We start from the raw sequence: 21,248 nt of genomic DNA on the forward strand, positions 1-21,248 counted from the left end.
ATGTGAGTTGCAAATATTTTTTCCCATTCTGTAGCTTGTCTCTTAATTCTCCTGACAGTATTTAAGGCAGAGCAAAAATTTTTAATTTTGATGAAGGACAATTTAATTTTTCTGTTCTGGGTTATGCTTCTGGCATCATTTCTAACACCAGGTCATGCACATTTTTTCCAATCTTTTCTTCCAAAAGTTTTATACCTTTATGTTTTACGTTTGCATCTATGACCCACTTCAAGTTAATCTTTGTATAAGACTGAGGTCTTGATCAAGGTTCATTTTTTTTCACATATGGAGGACCCATTCTTAAAAAACAATGGTTGAATGAGTTGATGCTGCACCTTTGTCAAAGACGGGATTGGCTATATTCATGCACTCTCCTTCACAACCCTCTATCCTACTCCACTGATCTATACATCAATCCCTCCCCCCAAGCCCATACTGTTTTGATTACTGAAGCCTGATTACTAAAGTGATTCCTCCAACTTGGTTCCTCTTTTCCAAATGTTTTAACTATCCAAGTTCCTTGGCCCTTACACAAAAATTGTAAGATTAGCTGATCTATACCTACAAGTCCTGCTGGCACTGTGAAATTGGCATTGTAGTGAATCTATAGATCACTTTAGAGAAAAAGAACATCACTACTATGTTAAGTCTTTCAATGCACAAAAAGCGAAATGTGTCTCTCCATTTATTTAGGTCTTGGATTTCTTTTAGCAGCACTTTATAGTTGTTTTCAATATTCACAACCTATGTGTTTGGATGAATTTATACTTAAGTATTTCATCTGAAGGAAGAGGGTGCCAAGATACTGTAATGGCAGTGTTTTTCATATTTTTGTTACCAGTTGTTCATTACTTACATAAAGAATATGATTGGTTTTTATGTGTTGACCTTATATTCTATAACCTTCACCAACTCAATGAGACAATGAAAATTTAAAAACCAATTCAATTTGCAATAGTGTCACGAAAAATTAGGAATAAATTTAGCAAGACACATGTAATACATGTATACTCGGACTAGTAAGAGAAATCTCACAAGATATAAATAATTAGAAAGATGTACTCTACTAGCAGACTAGGAGACACAACAGAGTTGAGATTTTCATCCTCCTTAATATGATCTGTAGATTCAAACAAATCCAATCATAATCCTAGCAGGCTATTTTGTAGCAAATGACACATTGATTCTAAAATTTATGTGAAGCAAAGGGCCCAGAATATCCAAAGGAATCTTGAAAAAGAGCATGTTGAAAAATTTATACCACCGGATTTACTTATTATAAAGTAACAGTAATCAAGATTGTGTGGTACTGGTATAAGAATCAGCAAATAGGGGGCGCCTGGGTGGCTCAGTGGGTTAAGCCTCTGCCTTTAGCTCAGGTCATGATCTCAGGGTCCTGGGATCAAGTCCCGCATCAGGCTCTCTGCTCGTCGGAGAGCCTGCTTCCTCCTCTATCTCTCTCTCTGCCTGCCTCTCTACCTACTTGTGATCTCTCTCTGTGAAATAAATAAACAAAAATTAAAAAAAAAAAGAATCAGCAAATAGATTAATGGAACAGAGTAAGAACCTAGGAGTGCTTGGGTGGCTCAGTCAGTTAAGCATCTGACTCTTTGTCTTCGGCTCAGGTCATGATTTTAGGATTGTGAGATTGAGCCCCATGTCCAATTTCATGCTCATTGTGGAGTCTGCTTGAGATTCTCTCTCTTCCTCTTCCTCTGCCCCTCCCACCACTGGCATGTTTGCTCTCTCTCAAAAACAAAACAAAACAAAACAAAAACAGAAATAAATCTACACTTATAGGTCATTAGACTTTTGACAAGGAGACCAAAGTAATCCAAGGAGGAAAAGAAACTCTTTTCAACAAATGGTACTAGATTAGGTATTGATGTAAGGAAAAAATAAGCCTTGACCCTAATCTCAAACCATACATAAAACTTAATTTGAGGTGGATCATAGACATTGGTGTAGCCATTATGGAAAACACTATAAAAGTTCATCAAAAAATGACAAAATTACCAGGAGTGACATCAATATCTTGGCTGTATAAGACATCTCTTGTCCATGTCCCCCTGCCAACAACAACAATGTCAAAAAAAAAAAAAATCTGGCTTTCATTCATGGGCAAAATGCCTTTGTGGGAACTGTGGGATACAGTACCATACATACATCAAGAGATCCAGGAGGAGTCTCACCCAGCCATGTACTGGGTAATAGGCACACAGACCTCAGTCCCAACTCTGGACCCTGCACTGCCCTCTGAACCAGCTCTAAGCCACTATCTGGGAGTCGATGGAAAACACTGTTTAAGACAATCACCCATGAATGACAGAGCCTTGGTGGAAATCTAAATTTCCAACAGGGAAGTTCTAGCATAATGCTAGAGAAAAAAAAATAGTAGTCTGGATTTACTGGAGGAGATAAGAGGAACTGTAACATTCTACTCACATCACAAGGTAGCACAGCTTAGGGCCAAGAGAGATCTTCTCAGCCCATGATTTCCCCCACAGGGGTAACAAGAGTGTGTGAGTACACACCCAGCTTTCCCAGCTGTGTGGGACACTGCCAAGGAGGCTCAATTCTCTCTTGCTCCATCCAGAGTACTGAATTATGAACTGCATGACTGAGAGACAGAAAGCAGCTAGGAGAGCAGCAGATAGGACCCTCAAAAGATATTAAAGGAAACATGGCTCCTACCAAATGTGTTAACAGCACTCATCAAGAAGCCTGCTCGTGAGCTTCTGGGGATCTTCCCACTGCCCACAGGGTACTTCCCAGCACACCTCTAGTCTTACTCACTCTCTCTCTCACACACACACCCCGATCCTGTACCACATACCTGTTCACACTCCCTAGGCAGCAAACTTTGGCAGGTGGTTGGTGAGGACATGCAGAAAGGCTGTGCCGGCTCAGACTGGTGGGTCACGAAGAGACAACAAAACTGAGCTTTAGTGCCACCTTGGTGAAAACAATAGAGAGACTGCTAGCACTTAGCCCAGTGTTTTGCAGGATCAGGAGAAGGCGTATAAGCGTAATAATTCCTCCACAAGAGGGAGCAAGAAATGTCAAGCAGGTACATTCATAAAAGGTCTGAGAAAGCCTCAGAATCCCTAGCAGGACTGATGAAACGTACTTGTCTCCTGAAGGCAGTTCATAAAGACTGCAGAAAGTGGCTGCTATTTCAAATATGAAGATAGCAATGCAAAATCTCAAGGAACATGAAAAATTAAGGAAACATGACACCAACAAAATACTGCAGTAATGTCCAGTAAACAACCCCAAAGACATGGCGATCTGTGATTTACCTGCTAAAGAATTTAAAATAGCTGTTTTAAGAAAACTCACTGAGCTACAAGAGAACACAAAAAGACAAAATCAGGAAAACCGCATTAACAAACAAAATGAGAAGTCTACCAAAGAGACAGAAGTCATAAGAAAGAATCAAAGAGAAATTCTGGAGCTGAAGAATGAATGAAGAAAAAAATTACAGCAGAGAGCAAAACCATCAAAATGGCTCAAACAGAAGAAAGAATCTATGAGACAGAAGACAGAACTTTAAAATTATACAGTCAGAAGAGAACAACAACAAAAAAGAACCAGAAAGAGTGAAGGAAGGCTACATTATCTATGGTGTAATATTCAAAGAAATAATGTGTGATTTGCTGGACTTCCGGAAGTTGAAAAGAGACAGGGGCAGAAAACTGATTTAAATAAATATTGGCTGAGAACTTCTCAAAACTGGGGAGAGATATAGATCCAAGTTCATAAAGCTCATAAGGATCACCAAAGTCAGATACCCTCTTCAAGATTCATTATAGTAAAACTGCCAAAAATCAAAGACAGATCATCTTAAAATCATCAAGAGAAAAGAAGTCTGTAACTTACAAGTGAACCCCTAAAGGGCTCTCAGCAGATTTCTCAGCAAGCACCTTAGAGACAGGCCAGGATAGAGTGGGATAATATATTCAAAGTGCTAAAAGAAAAAAAAAGTGCCAACCAAGAACACTCTATTTGGCAAAGTAGTCCTTCAGAAATGAAGAAGGATTAAACACTTTCCCAGAAAAACACAAGCTGAGTGGGTTCATCAACGTTAGACCAGCCTTGCCAAGAAAGGCGGAAAGGAGTTCTTTAAGTTGAAATGAAAGGATGTTAATCAGCAACTTGAAAAAATAAAAAATACAACATATTGGTAAATATAATTATATAGTAAGATTCAGAATACTCTAATACTGTAATATGTTGGGGTGTTAATCACTTAACTCTATTACAAGGTAAAAGGACAAGAGAATTAAAAATACCTATAGCTATCTGCAAATCAATCAATGTGATACATCACACATTATCAAGAAGGAGGATAAAAACCCTATGACTATCTCAAAAGATGCAAAAACCACATCTGACAAAGTACATTTATTCATAATAAAGACTCTCAACAAAGTGGGTTTGGAGGTAATATACCTCAACATAATGAAGGCCATCTAATGAAAAACCCATAGCTGACATCATACCGAATGGTGAAAAACCAAAAGCACATTACGTCTAAGATCAGAAATAAGATGAGGATGTCTACTCTTCTCTCACTACTTTTATTCAACATAGTACTAGAAATCCTAGTGGCAGCAATCAGACAAGAAAAAGAAATAAAAGGCATCTAAACCAGTAAAAATAAAGTAAAACTACCACTATTTGCAGATGAGGGCACTAGACACAGATGACCCTAAAGACAGCACCAACAAAACATTAGAATAAGTGAATTCAGTGAAGTTGCAGAATACAAACTTAATATACAGAAACCTCTTCCATTTCTAAATACTAATAATGAAGTAGCAGAAAGAATTAAGAAAACAATCCCATTGACATTTGCATCAGAAAGAATATGTAAGAATAAAATTAACCAAGGAGGTGAAAGACCTATACGCTAAACACCATAAGACACTGATGAAAGAAACTGAAGATGACAAAAACAAATGGAAAAATATTCCATGCTCATAGATTGGGAGAACAAACATTGTTAAAATGTCCATACTACCCAAAGCAATCTACAGATTCAATCACTATCAAAATACCAACAAGATTTTTCATAGAACTAGAACAAATAATCCTAAATTTCACATGAAACCACAAAAGACCTCAAATAGCCAAAGCAAACTTGGAAAAGAAGAACAAAGCTGGAGGTATCACAATCCCAAATTTCAAGATATACTACAAAACTACAAAACTGTAGTAATCAAAACAGTATGGTACTGGCACAAAAAGAGACACATAAATCAACAGAACAGAAGAGAGCCTAGAAATAAACCCACAGTTATAAGGTTAATTAATGGGGTGCCTGGGTGGCTCAGTGGGTTAAAGCCTCTGCCTTCAGCTCAGGTCATGATCCCATGGTTCTGGGATCGAGCCCTGCATCAGGCTCTCTGCTCATCAGGGAGCCTGCTTCCTCTTCTTTCTCTCTGCCTGCCTCTCTGCCTACTTGGGATCTCTTTCAAATAAATAAATAAAATCTTTTTTAAAAAAATAAGGTTAATTAATTTATGACAAAGGAGGCAAGACTATCCAATGGGAAAAAGACAGTCTCTTCAATAAATGGTGTTGGGAAAATTGGACAGCTACATGCCAAAGAATGAAATTGGACTACTTTCTTACACTATACACAAAAATAAATTCAAAGTGGATTAAGACTAAATGTGAGACCTGAAACCATAAAACTTCTAAAAGAAAACATAGGCAGTAATCTCTTAGATACTAGCCTTAGCAACATTTATGGATATGTCTCCTCAGGAAAGAGAAAAAATATAAAAATAAACTAATAGGACTATACCAAAATAAAAAGCTTTTGCACAGCAAAGAAAACCATCAACAAAAAGGCAACCTACTCAATAAGGGAAGATATTCACAAATGATTTATCTGATGAGGGATTAATATTCAAAATATATAAAGAACTTATACAACTCAACACCAAAACAAAACAAAACCCAATCAATTAAAAAATGGGCAGAGAACCTAAATAGGCATTTCAAGATTCATTATAATAATGAAGACATACAAAGAAGACATACAAATGATCACCAGACACATGAAAAGATGTTCAACATCACTAGTTATTGAAGTCAAAACCACAATGAGATATCACCTTACACCTGTCAAAACAGCTATTATCAAAAAGATAAGAAATAACAAGTGCTGGTGAGGATATGAAGAAAAGGAACCCTCACGCACTGTTAGTGGGAATGTAAACTGGTGCAGCCACTATAGAAAACAGTATAAAGGTTCCTCAAAAAAAGGAAAAAATAGAACCACCATATGATCCAGTAATTTTAATACTCAGTGTTTATCCAAAGAAAATAAAAAACACTAATTTGAAAACATTTAGGCACCCCTATGCTTACTGCAGCATTATTTAAAACAGCCAAGATAGAGAAGCAACCCAAGTTTCTATCAATAGATGAATGGGTAAAAAAATGTGATACACACACGCACACCCACACAAATAGGAATATTACTCAGCCAGAAAAAAGAATGAAATCCTACCATTTGCAACAACATGGATAGACCTAGAAGGTACAATGCTAAGTGAAATATGTTGATAGAGAATGACAAATACCATATGATTTCACTTATACGTGGAATTTGAAAAATAAAACAAATGAACAAACAAAAAAACCAGACTCTTAAATACAAAGAACAAACTGGTGGATGCCAGAGAGGAGTTGAGTGGAAGGATGGGCAAAATAGGTGAAGTGGATTAAGAGGTACAAAATTCCAGTTATAAAATAAGTCATGGAGATGAAAAGCACAGCATAGGGAATATAGTCGATAATATTATAATAACACCGTATGGTGACAGATGGTGACTACACTTGTGTTAGTGAGCACTGAGTAATCCATAGACTCGAAGGATCACTATTTTATACACCTGAAACTAATATAACATTGTATGTCAACTATACTTCAATAAAAAATAAACAAATAAAAAGCAAATCAGTACCAGATGGGAAAGCAGAGTGCCAAAGGTGCTGGAGACGTGGTATTACTCCCCCTCTGCTCTGTCACATGGTAGCTAAGTGACCATGGGCCAGTCACACAGATTTCAAGGGCCTTGCTATGCCCGTCTGTTGAAGGAGGGTTTCTAAGTTCCCTTAAAGCTCTGAAATTTTATGACTTAGAATCCTAAAAACTAAGAACATAAAACATTAATAGGCACAACACTGGAGCGACTAGCATCCAGTTAATACCTTGAGGGAAAAAAGTGAGATAGTAACTTTTAAAGGATTATTAAATTGTATTAAAGGAATTAATAAAATTAAGGCAATAAAATTATTTTACAAAAGCAGCTACAGCTACAATAATTTGCTAATGGATACACAATATAAAAAGGTAAAATGTGACATCAAAAACAAAAATGGGGGGAGTAAAAGTGTAGGGTTATTATATGCAATCAAAGTTATCAGCATAAAACAGACAGAGCTATGTTTTATATAAACCTCACAGTAACCACAAAGCAAAAACCTACAGTAAATTCACAAAAGATAAAGAGAAGACAATCAAAGCATACCACTACACAAAACTGATTCACAAAAGGCAGTAAGTGAGGAACAAAGGAACTACAAAACAGCCAGAAAACAGTAAGATGGCATTAGTAAGTCCTCACCTGTCAATAATTACTTTAAATGTAATGAATTATATTCTCCAACCAAAAAGGCATAAAGTGGCTAAAAACAAGACACAACTATATGTTGTCTACAAGAGGCTCACTTCAGCTTCAGGGTCACACACATGGTTCAAAGTGAAGGGATGAAAAAGGGTAATTCATGCAAGTGAAAACCAAGAGAGCAGGGTAGCTATATTTAACTCAGAAAAAATAGACATTCAGCCAGAAACTGTAACAAGAGGCAAAGAAGGTCATTATATAGTGTTAAAATAGTTAATTCATCAAGAAAATATAACAGCTGTAAATATGTATGTAACCAACATCAGAGCACCAAAATACATTAAGCAAATAACAGATCTGAAGGGAGAAATCAATGAATATATCATCCAGACAGAAAATCAATAAGGAAATGTTGAACTTGCGCTATATTTTAGACCAAATGGACCTAAGAGACAGAAAGAACATTCCATCCAACAGCAGCAGAATATATATTCTTGAATACACATGGAACACTCTCCAGGATATATCACAACAGGTCACAAAACAAGCCCTAAAAAACTTAAAAAGATTGAAATCATACCAAATCATCTTTTCCAAACACAGTGTTATGAAAGTAGAAATCAACTAATACGAAGAAAGCTGAAAAATTCACAAATATGTAGAAATTAACACACTCCTGAACAACCAATAGGTCAAAGAAGAAATTAAAAACTATCTTGAAACAAACGAAAATGGAAACACAACATACCAAAACAAATGACCAACAGGTATGTAAAAAGATGCCCAATCTCCAAGGAAATGTAATCACCAAGGAAATGTAAATCAAAACCACAATGAGAGGCACCTGGCTGGCTCAGCGGGAGAGCATGCAACTCTTGATCTCAGGGCTGCGAGTTTAAGCCCCACGTTGGGTGTGACACCTACTTTAAAAAAAAAAAACAAAAACTACAATGCGGTATCACTTCACACCTGGCTATTATCAAAAAGGTAAGAGATAAGTGTTGCCAAAAATGTGGAGAAAAGGGAATCCTTCTGCGCTGTCTACAGATGAATGAATAAAGATGTAGTACATACATACAATGGTGTACTATTCAGCCATAAGGAAGAAGGAAATCAGAAATCCTGTCATTTGTGACATGGATAGACCTTGTGGGAACTATGCCAAGGGAAACAAGTCAGACAAAGAAAGGCAAATACTGCGTGATATCACCTGTGTGTGGAAGTAAAAAAGCCAAATTCACAGAAACAGAAAGTAGAATGGAAGTTGCCAGGGGCTGGAGGGGAAATGGAGAGATATTAACCAAGGGTGCAAAGTTCCAGTTATAAGATGATTAACTTCTAGGGCTCTAATGTACCACATGGTGACTATAGTTGGCAATACTGTATGACATACTTGAAAGTTGCCAGGAGAGTAAATCTTAAATGTTCTCACTACATAAAAGAATTGGTAATTATGTGAGGTGACAAAGGTATTAACAATACTTTGACAGTCATATTGCAATATGTAAATGTATCAAATTAATATGTTGTATAACTATACACAGTGTTATATGTCAATTATATCTCAATAATACTGAAAAAAATACAACTACCAAATATGATCCAGCTTTTGGGTATATCTCCAACGGAATCAAGATCAGTATGTTGAAGAGGTATCTGTACTCTCATGTTCACTGTAGCATTATTCACAATAGCCAAGATACAGAAGGAACCTAAATGTCTACCAATGGACAAATTGATAAAGAAAATATATATATATACAATGGAATATTATTCAGCCTTTAAAAAGAAAGAAATTCAGCCATTTGCAACAACATAGATAAAACTTGGAGGACATAAATAAGCCAGACACAGAAGGACAAATGCTAAGTGACACCACTCATATGAGGAATCTACAACAGTCAAACTCATAGAAGGAGAGTTTAGAATGGTGATTGTCAGGGGCTGGGGGAAATGCGGAAGTACTATTCAAACGGTACAAAGTTTCAGTTATACAAAATGAGTAAGGCCTAGAGATCTACTATATCTCATAGTTCCAATTAATTTTACTATAGTGTATAATTAGAAAGTTGCCAAGAGGGTAGATCTTATGTTAAGTGCTCTTGTCACATACACAAAAGAATAATAATGAAATGATAATAATAATAAAAAGAATAAGAATAAATAAAGAGAGGAAAGGAAACTTTTAGATGTGAATACTTTTATGGCATAACTTGTGGTGATGGGTCCATGGATATATAATTATCTTCCAACTGTATGTATCACAATGCATACATTAAATATGCATCGGCTTTTGTGTGTCAGTTATACCTCAATGAAGTGGTTTAAAAAAGCAATTTAAGACCTAAATTCAAAAGCTAAAACAATAACACCTTTAAAAGAAAACATAGGAGACTATCTTCATAATTTAGATGTAGGCAGTTTCCTTATACAAGAAGAAAATAGGAACCATAAGAGGAAAAAAATCCGATAAATTAGACTTTACAAAAATTTTAAAAAGTCTGTTCTTGAAAAGATACAGTTATGAAAATGAAAGACTGGAAGAAAACATTTATAAAACAGATCTCTGACAAAGGACTAGTAACCAAGATAATATAAAAAGCATCTACTTACAATGCCACCAAAAAAGACTAAAAAAAATATTTAAATGGCCAGATATTCTGAATAGACACTTCATAAAATATATGAAAGGAAAATAATTATAATAAGAAATGCTGACCAAAATTAAGCATCAAGGAGATGCAAAATAAAAACTAAATTGCCACAGGATCAACTAAAATTATAAAAGACCACCACCAAATGGAGGCAAGGATGTGGAACTACAGGAACTCTCACAGTCTAGTGGGAGGAGTACAAAATGCTAAAACCACTTTGGGAAAAGCTCTAGCAATTTCCTTTCTTTTTTTTTTTTAAGATTTTATTTATTTATTTGATGGGCACGGGGGAGAGAGAGAGAAAGAGAAAGCACATGCACAAGTCGGGGGCGCAGCAGAGGGAGAAGGAAAAGCAGGCTCTCCGCTGAGCTCGATCCCAGGACCCTGGGGATCATGGCCTGAGCCAAAGGCAGTCGCTTAATCAACTGAGCCACCCAGGCACCCCAAGCTCTAGCGGTTTCTAACAAAACTAATCACATATGTTCACCACATTACCTACTAATCGAACCATGGGTACTTCCCAAGAGAAATGAGGACATATTTCCACATGAAGACTTATTCAAAAACGTGGTTTTCTTCAAAATAGACAAAAACTGGCAACAGCTCCAGTGTGTATTAATGTGTATTAATAGAAGTGTGTATGAATAGAAGAACTGACAATGAAATTGCGACATACTCACCCAATGGAATACTATCCAGCAGTAAAAAGAAATGGATTACTGACACATGCTGTATCAATGAATTTCAAAAATGTAATACTAAGTGAAATAAGCTTTACATAAAAGTTTATGTTACAGAACACCATTTATGGAGAGTTACAGAATAAATAAAACTATGGCATAACAAAGTAAGAACAGTGGTTGCCTCCGTGCACGTGGGGGCAGGAATTGACAAGGAAGGAGCATGAGGCAGCCTCGGAGGGCAGTGCTAGTGTTCTATATCTCAATAGTAGGGGTTTGGGTCCCATAAGTACATGCATTTGTAAAAACTTAGCAAATGGCACACTTAAGATCTGTGCCTTCACTATATGTAAAACATAACATCATCAGAGAAATCTGTAAATATACTGAACACTAGTTAATGATCCACACGTTGCAACATTTAGGGGATGCATACAGATGTCTGCAATTTATTGAAAAACATGTTTAAAATAAGGTAGACTGATGAACAGAGGGGTAGATATGTGATAAAACAAGCATAGTAAAATGTTAAAAGAGGTGGCTATAAAAGTATTTACCGTAGGATTCTTTCGCCTTTCTTGTATGCTTGAAAATGTCCCTAAAAAAATATCATGGCAACGGGGGAATAAAAAAAGAGAAATCAAAGAAGGAAGAAATAGCACTGAATGCTAAGGGAGAGGCACCAGGAAGGAAGGGAAGGAGGGAGAGAGGGAGGTAGTGAAAGGAATACGAAAAAAATATAGTAGTCCAAATCCAGTGAGAAAGGCCATTTCAGAGGAGGCAATGGCCAATTGTGTAGAATTCTCCTGAAAAGTCAAGTAACACCAAAATAGGCCTGTTGGATTTGGTTGCAGGAGGGGTGTGAATGGAGGAGAGTGAAGCCACACTGAAGTTGAGAGAGAAAAAGCTGTTGGTGAGGAAAGAGAGTAAATGAAAACAACTCCTAAGCAACCTAGCCATGAAAGAGAAAAGAGAGAGGGGGCTGCAGTTGAAGAAGGATGTGAGGTCAAGATCACGGACAGTACTGGAGCACGTTTATGTGGGTGGGAATGATGCAGGAGAGAATCAGTGGATGCAGTAGGTAGAACTGTGTCCCCCAATATGATACACTTATGTCCTAACCCTCAGCACCTGTAAATATGACCTCATAGAGAAACAGGACCTTTGCGGATGTAATTAAAATGAGGTTACACTAAATTTGGGGAGGCCTTGATTCAATGACTGGTGTCCCTATAAGAAGAGGACACAATAAGAAAAGGAATTTGGACACAGACAGAGAGACCCAGAGAGAATACCATGTGACAGTGGAGACAGATATTGGAATGACACATCTGGAAGCCGAGGAACGTCTGGGATTGCCAGCCACAACCAGAAGGTGGGAAGAGAAAAAGAAGGATTCTCCCCTAGAGCCTTCAGAGAGAGCACATGGCTCTACTGACACCTTGATTTTGGACTTCTAGTCTCCAGAGTTGTGAGAAGTGATTTCTGGTACTTTTAGCCACCAAGGTTGTAGTACTTCGTTATGGCAGTCCTGGAAAACTAACACAGGGGAGAGGAATGGGGAAGACAAAGAGGTGGTAAGGAGAGGGGGGATGTTCTTGCGAAGGTGACATGGAACCATTTGCCTGCAGGAGGGGGTGGGCCTTTGACAGTATCAGGGCTATACTCTCTTCCACCTAAGTAGACCATCATTCAGAGAGGACCTAAACAATCAAAGGCTTGTCCAGAAGCTTTCAGCAATGAAGAATGCTTCAGACAGCCTTTGTGACAGACTCTCTGTCCTAATCACTAATACACAATATGCAGGCGCACATTCAAGTTACTAGTCTTCCCCTAAACATACAAGAACCAACCCATGAAACTGAAGTGCAGCAATTCTCTGCCTTCCAAAAGAGGTTTGCCAACAAAGACGCCAGTCTTACCAATATGGAATGGAACCAGGTGCTCGGCCAATGGTCCAAACAAAACCACCAGAAGAAAAGCCTGGTAATCCAATTTCGGGACGCTCCTTACCTTGAGCTGCTGCTGGAGTTCACTGTTCAGCCGGGCCAGCACTGCATTTGCCTCTTTATTTTTGCGGATAGCAGTCTGAATTGCCTTCTTCTGTTTGGAAGACTGTCTATAAAAAAGTACAAACAGTTCACCGAAATAGAACTCAGAGGTCCGGACCCTTGCGGGTCAGAACACCCTGACTCGTGAGAAGTGCTCAATGAGGGACTAATGCCACAGGCTCCAAAAAGAAAATCGTATATCCACAGGCAGGCAGGCACACACCAAACAAAACACATTTGTCGGGATGAATTATTTACACCTGAAGTAGTTCCCATTTTATAACTTGAAAGAAAAGCTGTGAATTGGACCTATTCAAACTTCGCATTCTATTTATTCCAAGACATTTTAATAAGTATTTCTTCCTGACAAACCACATTAACTAGAATGCCCTTTTCGTGTAAGCCTTAATGGCATTTAAAAGACCTGCAGGTGGCCCCTGTGGACAAGTCTGAAGGAAATGAATAGAAGAACATTCTCGTTAGGAAAAATCCTACAAAACTTGGCCGTCCTATATAACTCTCCTTCATTTCTTTATTATTAGGCATGACTGCTTGAGAGTGTGTGTGTGTGTGTGTGTGTGTGTGTGTGTGTGTGTGTACACGCTCATGCATGTGCATACACCAGCATACATCTGTGGCACTTGAGAAAATGTTTTAATAACATTATTCCCAAATTAAGTCAAAAGTAAATTCACAGAACACGTCTAACTACGGTGACCGTCTGCTCCACTTTGCTCATTACAATCTCTGCTTACACTGCATGACTGGCCCGAATTATTCTTAGAACCCTCTTTCTCCCCCAAAGCTGTCTACAGTTGGGATGATAAATCAACATGACGGTATAATCTACAGTCTCATATCCCACAGCAAAAAAGACCGAATTCTCAGAGCAAAAGGGCAATTTCAGTTCCCCTAGGAAAACAGACATATGTGCAGTCAGTGAGAGGTAGCTTCTATGCCATGCAACTTAACCGGAATGTCCAGTGACCACTGCGGAGATCTGATTAATATTCACTGAGCACATACACTATGCTACCCACTCTGCTAATCCGCAGAAGGCATACTCCCTTCCCCAAGAAGTTGAAAGATTAATTTCTTCATCCATAAAGAGGCAGGGAATAGGCTTTAAAATCTACTTTTAGAAAGATAAGGATTGGATTTCCAGTCTCAGGACAATGTGAAGTAGACATACTTCTCTCTACCCCACCAAGTAAAGTTAAAATCCTGGACATAATACATAAGACAAACATAACATTACTCCAAAAAGTGGAGTGAGGAAGGCAAACCAGCCAGGGAACTCAGTACCCAGAGAAACAGATAGCAGTGAATTCTCTGGGTTTTCTTTTTTACTTCATATATCCCAGACTGGACGGTGGAAAAGTCAGCAATCCATAAACATCAATAAGGGCAGACAATAAAAAGTCTCCCCCCATCTAAATCCTGCTCTCTCTAGCCAAATTACTTGGAAAAGGGCAGGCTAGAAAGACATAAATTAGACACAATATCCCTCCAGGACACAGAGGCAAAATCTTTAACAAAATATTAGCAAATAGAATTTAGCAATGTATTAAAAACTTATACACCATGACCAAGAGAGCTTTATTCCTGAGATGCAAGGCTGATTCAATAATCAAAAGTCAATCAGTGTAATCTACCATCCTAACAGGTAAAAGAATTAAAAAATCACATAACTATATCAACTGATATAGAAAAATCACCTGATGAAACTCAATACCCATTCATGATTAAAAAAAAAATTCTCAGGAAACTATGAATAGAGGCCCACTTGTTCAACTTGATGAAGAACTTCTACAAAAAAAAAAACTACAGCTGACATCATACATAATGAAAAACTGAATGATTTCCCTCTGAGACGAGGAACAAAGCAAGGATTTCTATTTTCATTACTGTTTTCAACACAGTGCTAGAAGTCCTAGTCAACACAGTAATGCAAGAAAAGGAAATAAAAGGCACACATATTGAAAAGAACGAAACTGTCCCCATCTGCAGATGACATGATGGCCTACAAGGGAAACTCCAAGGAATCTATAAAAAAAATTTCTCTGAACTAATAAATGATTTCAGCAAGAATAGGAATGAGTTTGGAGGAGAGAAGATTAATATACAAAAATCAAAAGAATGGGGGTGCCTAGGTGACTCAGTCAGTTAAGCATCCGACTCTTGATTTCAGCTCAGGTCATGATCTCTGCGTTGTGGGATCGAGCCCTGTGTCAGGCTCTGCACTCAGCGTAGAGTCTGCTTGTCCCTCTTCCTCTGCTCCTCCCTCTCAAAGAAATAATTTTTTTTTTTAATCAATAGGGGCACCTGGCTGGCTCACTGGGTTAAAGTCTCTGCCTTTAGCTCAGGTCATGATCCCAGGGTCCTGGGATAGAGCCCCCCATCAGACTCCCTGCTCAGCAGGGAGCCTGCTTCCTCCTCTCTCTCTCTGCCTGCCTCTCTGCCTGTGATCTCTGTCAAATAAATAAATAAAATCTTTTTTAAAAAAACAAGTATTTTTAAAAAATCAATAGAATTTTGATACACTAACACTGAATACTTGGGGAAAAAAATAAAAAATACAGTATCATTTACAAAGCTTCAAACTGAAGTTCTTAGATATATCAAAACATACACAAGATTTACATGCTGAAAACTATACAACAGTAATGAAAAAGAGTCAAAATAAATATCATGTTCATGGATTGAATGACTCAACATAGTAAAGATGTCAACTCTCCTCAGACTGACATAAAGGTTTAACACAATTCTTTTTTTCTAATTTTTAAAGATTATTTATGTATTTGAGAGAGAAAGAGACATGCAAGAGAGTACAAGCCAGAGTGGGGTGCAGAGGGAGAGGGAGAAGCAGGCTCCCCACGGAGCAGGGAGCCAGACGTGGGACTCGTTCCCAGGACCCTGGGATCATGACCTGAGCTGAAAGCAGACAATTAACTGACTGAGCCACCCAGATGCCCCAAAGGTTTAGCACAATTTGTATCAATATCTCAGCAAGATTTTTTTGTAGATCAAGACAAAACTGTTCTAAAATTTGTATGGAAAGTCGGAGGAATTAGAATATCTAAAACAATTCTGAAAAATCATAATAAAAGTGGGAGAGATAGAAGATATTTTATTATATAGTTATAGTAATCAAGTAACTAAGTAATGAAGGCAGTAATCAAGACCGGGTGGTACTGGCAGAGGGAAAAACACATCAATCAGTCGAACAGAATAGAGAACCCAGAAACATACTCACACTAGTACAGACAACTCACTTTTGACAGAGGTGCAAAAGCAAGTCAATGGAGGAAGAATAGCTTTTTCTTTGTCTTTAAGATTTATTTATTTTTAGAGAGACAGCATGCCTGACTGGGGGAGGGGCAGAGGGAGAGAATCTTTCAAGCAGCCCTAACCCCACCGCTGAGCGCGGAGTGGGGAGCCTGATGCAGGGCTCAATCCCACAGCTCATGAGATCATGACCAGAGCCAAAACCAAGAGTCGGACATCCAACCAAGCCACCCAATAGAATAACCTTTTCAACCAACAGCACTGAAGCAATTCAATATACATAGGCCAAGAACACTGATGCAAACCTGTCTTACATAAAACAATACAAAATGAATCAAGCAACTTGAATATAAAATGCAAAATTATAAAACTTTTAGGAGAAAACATAAGAGAAAATCTTCAAGACCTAGGGCTTGTTCATGAAGAGTTTTTAGATGTAACAATAAAAGCACAATCCATAAAAGATTAAAAAAATCAGTAAGCTGGACTTCTTCAAAATTTTAAAAACTTTTGTATTGCAAATGAGTGTTAAGAGGATGAAATGACAGGCTCCAGACTAAGAGAAAATATTTGCAAACCACATTCCTGACAATTGATAGGCATTTAAAATATATAAAAAGAACTCTCAAATCTCAACAGCAAAAAACCAATTCAATTAGAAAACGGGCAAAGGACATGAAGAGACATGTTACCAAAGAGGAGACATGATGGCAAATACACACATGAAAGGACACTCAACGTCATTAGCCATTAGGGAAATGCAAATTAAGACCACAAAAGGATAGAACTACCCACCTATTTGAATAGCTAAAATTAAAAAACCAGTGACAATACCAAATGCTGGTGGGGATGTGGAGAAACTACATCTCTCATACATTGCTGGTGGAAATGTAAAATGGTGCAGCCATTCTGGAAAACAACTTGGCACTTTCTTTTTTTTGCAGTTTTTTTTTAAACTAAACATACACTTGGGGCACCAGGTGGCTCGGTCAATTGGGCGTCTGCCTTCAGCTAGAGTCATGATCCCAGGGTCATGGGATCAAGCCCTACATGGGCTCCCTACTCAGCGGGGAGTCTGCTTCTCCCTCTCCCTCTCCCACTACCCCTACTCCCAACTTACGTACTTGCTCATTCTCTCTCACTTTCAATTAAATAAAAATCTTAAAACAAAACCAAAAACTAAACATACACTCGGCACACAACCCAGCAATCATACCCTTGACCATTTTTTTTTTTTTTACTCCTAAGGCTTTTATTAGAATGCCTTGCAAACTTTACATTTTTACTAACATCACATCAACTGAAAAAGATAATTTAATTAGTACTGTATCTTTTTATTTTCTAAAACTTGATTATAAGTAACACACAATGTTACATTAGTTTTAGGTGTACAGTATAGTGATTCAACATCTCTATAACTTGGCCATTTACACCAGAGAAATGAAAATTTGTGCACACACAAGAACCTACACACAAGATGCTCACAGTAACTTTGCTTATGATCTCTAGCAACTAGGCACAACCAAAATGTCTCTCAACAAGCAAATGGCTCAAGAGACTGCGGCACAGCCATTCCACAGAATAGCTCTTAGCAGTGCTCACTGAGATACGTAACTTAGATGTCAAGAGACTGTGCCAAGTGAAAAAAGCTAAACTCAGAAGGGCACATGCTGTGTGATTTTATTTATATAACATTCTCAAAATGAAAAAATTCTAGAGATGGGAAACAGACCAGTGGTGGCCAGGAGTAAGGAATGGTGATGAGGAGAGGGTAGGTCTGATTTCTGTACCTTGATTACAGTGGCAGTTACAAGACTCTACACATGTGATTAAATGGCATGGAACTATGCATACGCTGCCCCAATGTCAGTTTCCTTGTTTTGATATTGTTCGAGAGTTAGGTAAAATGTAATCATTAGGAGAAACTAGGTAAAAGAGCCACAAGACTGCTCCGTATTGTTTTTGTAATTTCCTGTGAAACTATAATTGTACCAAAATAAAAAGTTTTTAAAAAGATGTTGATCAGAACTTGATGCCCCTCCTTACGCTACTACCACACCATGTGTGTCCAGCACCTAACGGTTTCCCCCTCCTTTGGGAACTGGCTCCATCTCCCTCCACCTCCTCCACAAGGATGAGCCCCTGGCAGGCAGCTCTTTTTGTCTCGAGAAAACCTTGCCCTCGATTTTGACACTTGAATGGATGCTGCCCATGCTGAGCTGACCAGACTCTCCCTCCAAAGGACTTGAGTTATGGCTAATAGTTTAGTTCAGCCTGGGCCCGCACAGTGAGAATGGGATCTCTGGAGCTGAAGGTGAGGAGTCTTTACAGATAAAAATGTCAAAAACACCTTACGAAAACTGAGAGGCATCAAAATGAGCCCCAGAAGGTTTGCAATGTTCTCTTCTGATCCACTCCTGCCACTGATTTCCCTGAGTCACACCTATACCCTTATAATAAAGAGTATCTTTTGCTACCTCGAGTTGCCTTTTATTATTTGCTACCAAAGGAGCCCTAAATAACACAAAGATAGGATCAAGCCCAGAATACCTCTGAAGGGTCAGCAGAGCATTTAACCTTCCTCACCCTCTTAACAGTTGCTTCCACAGTCTCTCCAGGTTCTCTTAATATTTTTACTCATTCTTCCAGGCTTCTCTGGAACTACTCTGGTTTCCAGGGAGGAAAGTGAAGGAGTAATGCTTAAGCAGATATTTATTTTGTCTGGTTCTATTGTGTGTCATGCTATTTATCAATCCAGAACAGCAGCATCGTGAGGCACTGTCCACTCAAGGTTTTGTGGCAGATTATCCTCCAAAACCTATTCCTGTGCCTTCGTATCTGCAATAGCCTATCATTCTCAGTTTGAGTGAGGCACATGGCCCTCCAACTAGAAGCTACATTTCCCAGTCTCTCTTGTAGGTAGGTAAGGCCATATGACTACGTTCGGGCCAATGGGATCAGAGATGCCACTTCTGAGTCATACCCTTCAAAGTAGTCTGTTTTCTCTCCATTTGTTCCTTCCCCCTCTCTGGGGCCTGAAATGTGAGTGGAGTGAGGAAGGTAAACCAGCCTTCCTCCTCAACCATAGGGATAAAGACAACCCCCATGGGGATCTAGAATAAGAATATGGGGGGCACCTGGGTGGCTCAGTGGGTTAAGCCTCTGCCTTCGGCTCAGGTCATGATCTTAGGGTCCTGGGATCAAGCCCTACATCGAGCTCTCTGCTTGGCGGGGAGCCTGCTTCCCCCTCTGTCTCTCCCTATTCTCTGACTACTTATGATCCCTCTGTCAAATAAATAAATAAAATCTTGAAAAAAATAGAATAAGAATATGGGAAGGCAGCTGGGTTCCTGCACAGAGCTACTCTATGCTTCGGGACCACTCACCAACTCAGACATTTAGACAAGAAAGAAGTCAATTTCTATGTTATCTGAGTGCCTGTTAACTGGGTTTCATTCAAACAGCTAAACCAATATTTGAAAGAATATAAGCTGGGGTCTCTAGATGAGAAAAATCTTCTTAGCCTTCCAACTGAGCCCTGATTTATCCCAAGGAATTATGAGCACAGCTTCTAAGAACTGAACTTGTATTGCCTTTTGTCTCCTTGGAAATGGCAGGTTTTCATTAGGGATGCCACTCATCGACCCCACGGACATGCCAGGACGGCCAACCATGAAGCAGGAGGGAAAACAGAATCCCAACCACACTGAGAATGTCATGCAGGCAAGCAGACACTGCCACACCAGCTGCTGGGCATGCCCTGGGGTGGTCCAGGACACTTCCGGAGGTTACAGAGAAGAGCAAAGCCACAGAGGCAGGCACAGTTTCACAGTACTGTTATACAATATCCTCTCTCTCCACACTCTTCAAACCATTTTATTTTCCCAAAGTCCATCTTTACTAGATGCACAAGATGTGAGGGAAAATCAAGTAAGCCAAATTATTTCTTTAAAAAAAAAACCACTTTTGTCCTTACAAGCAGCTCAGTAATTTTGTCACAATCCAAGAGTTGTTTATTAGTCATATCTGGACTCAGCAGCTCACTTGGAGAGACTATTTCATTTTTCCTTTGCCCTAAATGAAATAGACAATGATGATATCTGAAGGAGAATTTGCTTCTTACAACAGGTCAATTCTGATATTCATTTCCCAAAGAGGTGATGACCATTTTACAACTAGTTTATTTTTTTGGCCTTTTTTAACCACTGTTCTATTAGACAATTAAGAAAATGATTTATGACTCTTTTCCCAATTTTCCCCAAAACCATACACAGTAAAGACCACTCTACATGCATAGGAGAGAGGTTAAGTTCCTACAGACAATGGATGTCTAAGGGCATCAGAGTTTCATTCTTTCCCAGAAGCCTGGTTGAGAAAGAACTATATAGACTAACCATCATGGGTCTAGCTGTTTCTCTATCCAGGGCTTAAAAAAAGATGAATGTTAAGCTGCTTCTTACTACCCCAAAATAAACTAGTCTAGCAAAATAAGCTGTACAGAATTCCCTGACCCAAAGCTTACATCCTTGACATTTACAGCACTGTTTGGGCTGCTGTGGTAGCTAGCCTCTCTCAGTCGGACACCATGCGCTCACCTAATCAGTGAGAGAGCATCACAATGAGGGACTGTCACTAGCCAGGCTGATCAAAGAAAGTATCTCCTTTCAACAAATGATGCGGGGACAAATGTGTATCTATATGCAAAAGAATGAAGTTGGGACCCTTCCTCACACTATACACAAACATGAACTCAAAATTAACCATGGGTTTCAATGTAAGAGCTAAAACTATAAAAACCTATAGAAGCAAATGCAGGAAAAAAGTCTTTAATATGCTGCGAATGACAGCATCAAGAAAGTGAAACAACAACGTATAGAATGGGAGAAAATACTTGCAAATCATACATCTGGGAAGGGACTTGCATCCAGC

General features: G+C 38.6%; 1 protein-coding gene across 6 annotated transcripts in view; it reads right to left on the bottom strand.

Annotated features, from left to right (window-relative positions):
• The window catches only part of REPS2 (RALBP1 associated Eps domain containing 2), a 222,139-nt gene that overhangs the window by 10,407 nt on the left and 190,484 nt on the right, over positions 1–21,248 (bottom strand). For all 6 annotated transcript variants that reach the window (XM_047714691.1, XM_047714687.1, XM_047714688.1 and 3 more), the window contains one exon: positions 12,994–13,099. In XM_047714691.1, coding sequence (XP_047570647.1) covers positions 12,994–13,099 — 106 coding nt within the window. The remainder of the gene's footprint in view (positions 1–12,993; positions 13,100–21,248) is intronic.

This window comes from Lutra lutra, chromosome X (assembly GCF_902655055.1).
Source record: "Lutra lutra chromosome X, mLutLut1.2, whole genome shotgun sequence".
Classification (NCBI taxonomy): Eukaryota; Metazoa; Chordata; class Mammalia; order Carnivora; family Mustelidae; genus Lutra; species Lutra lutra.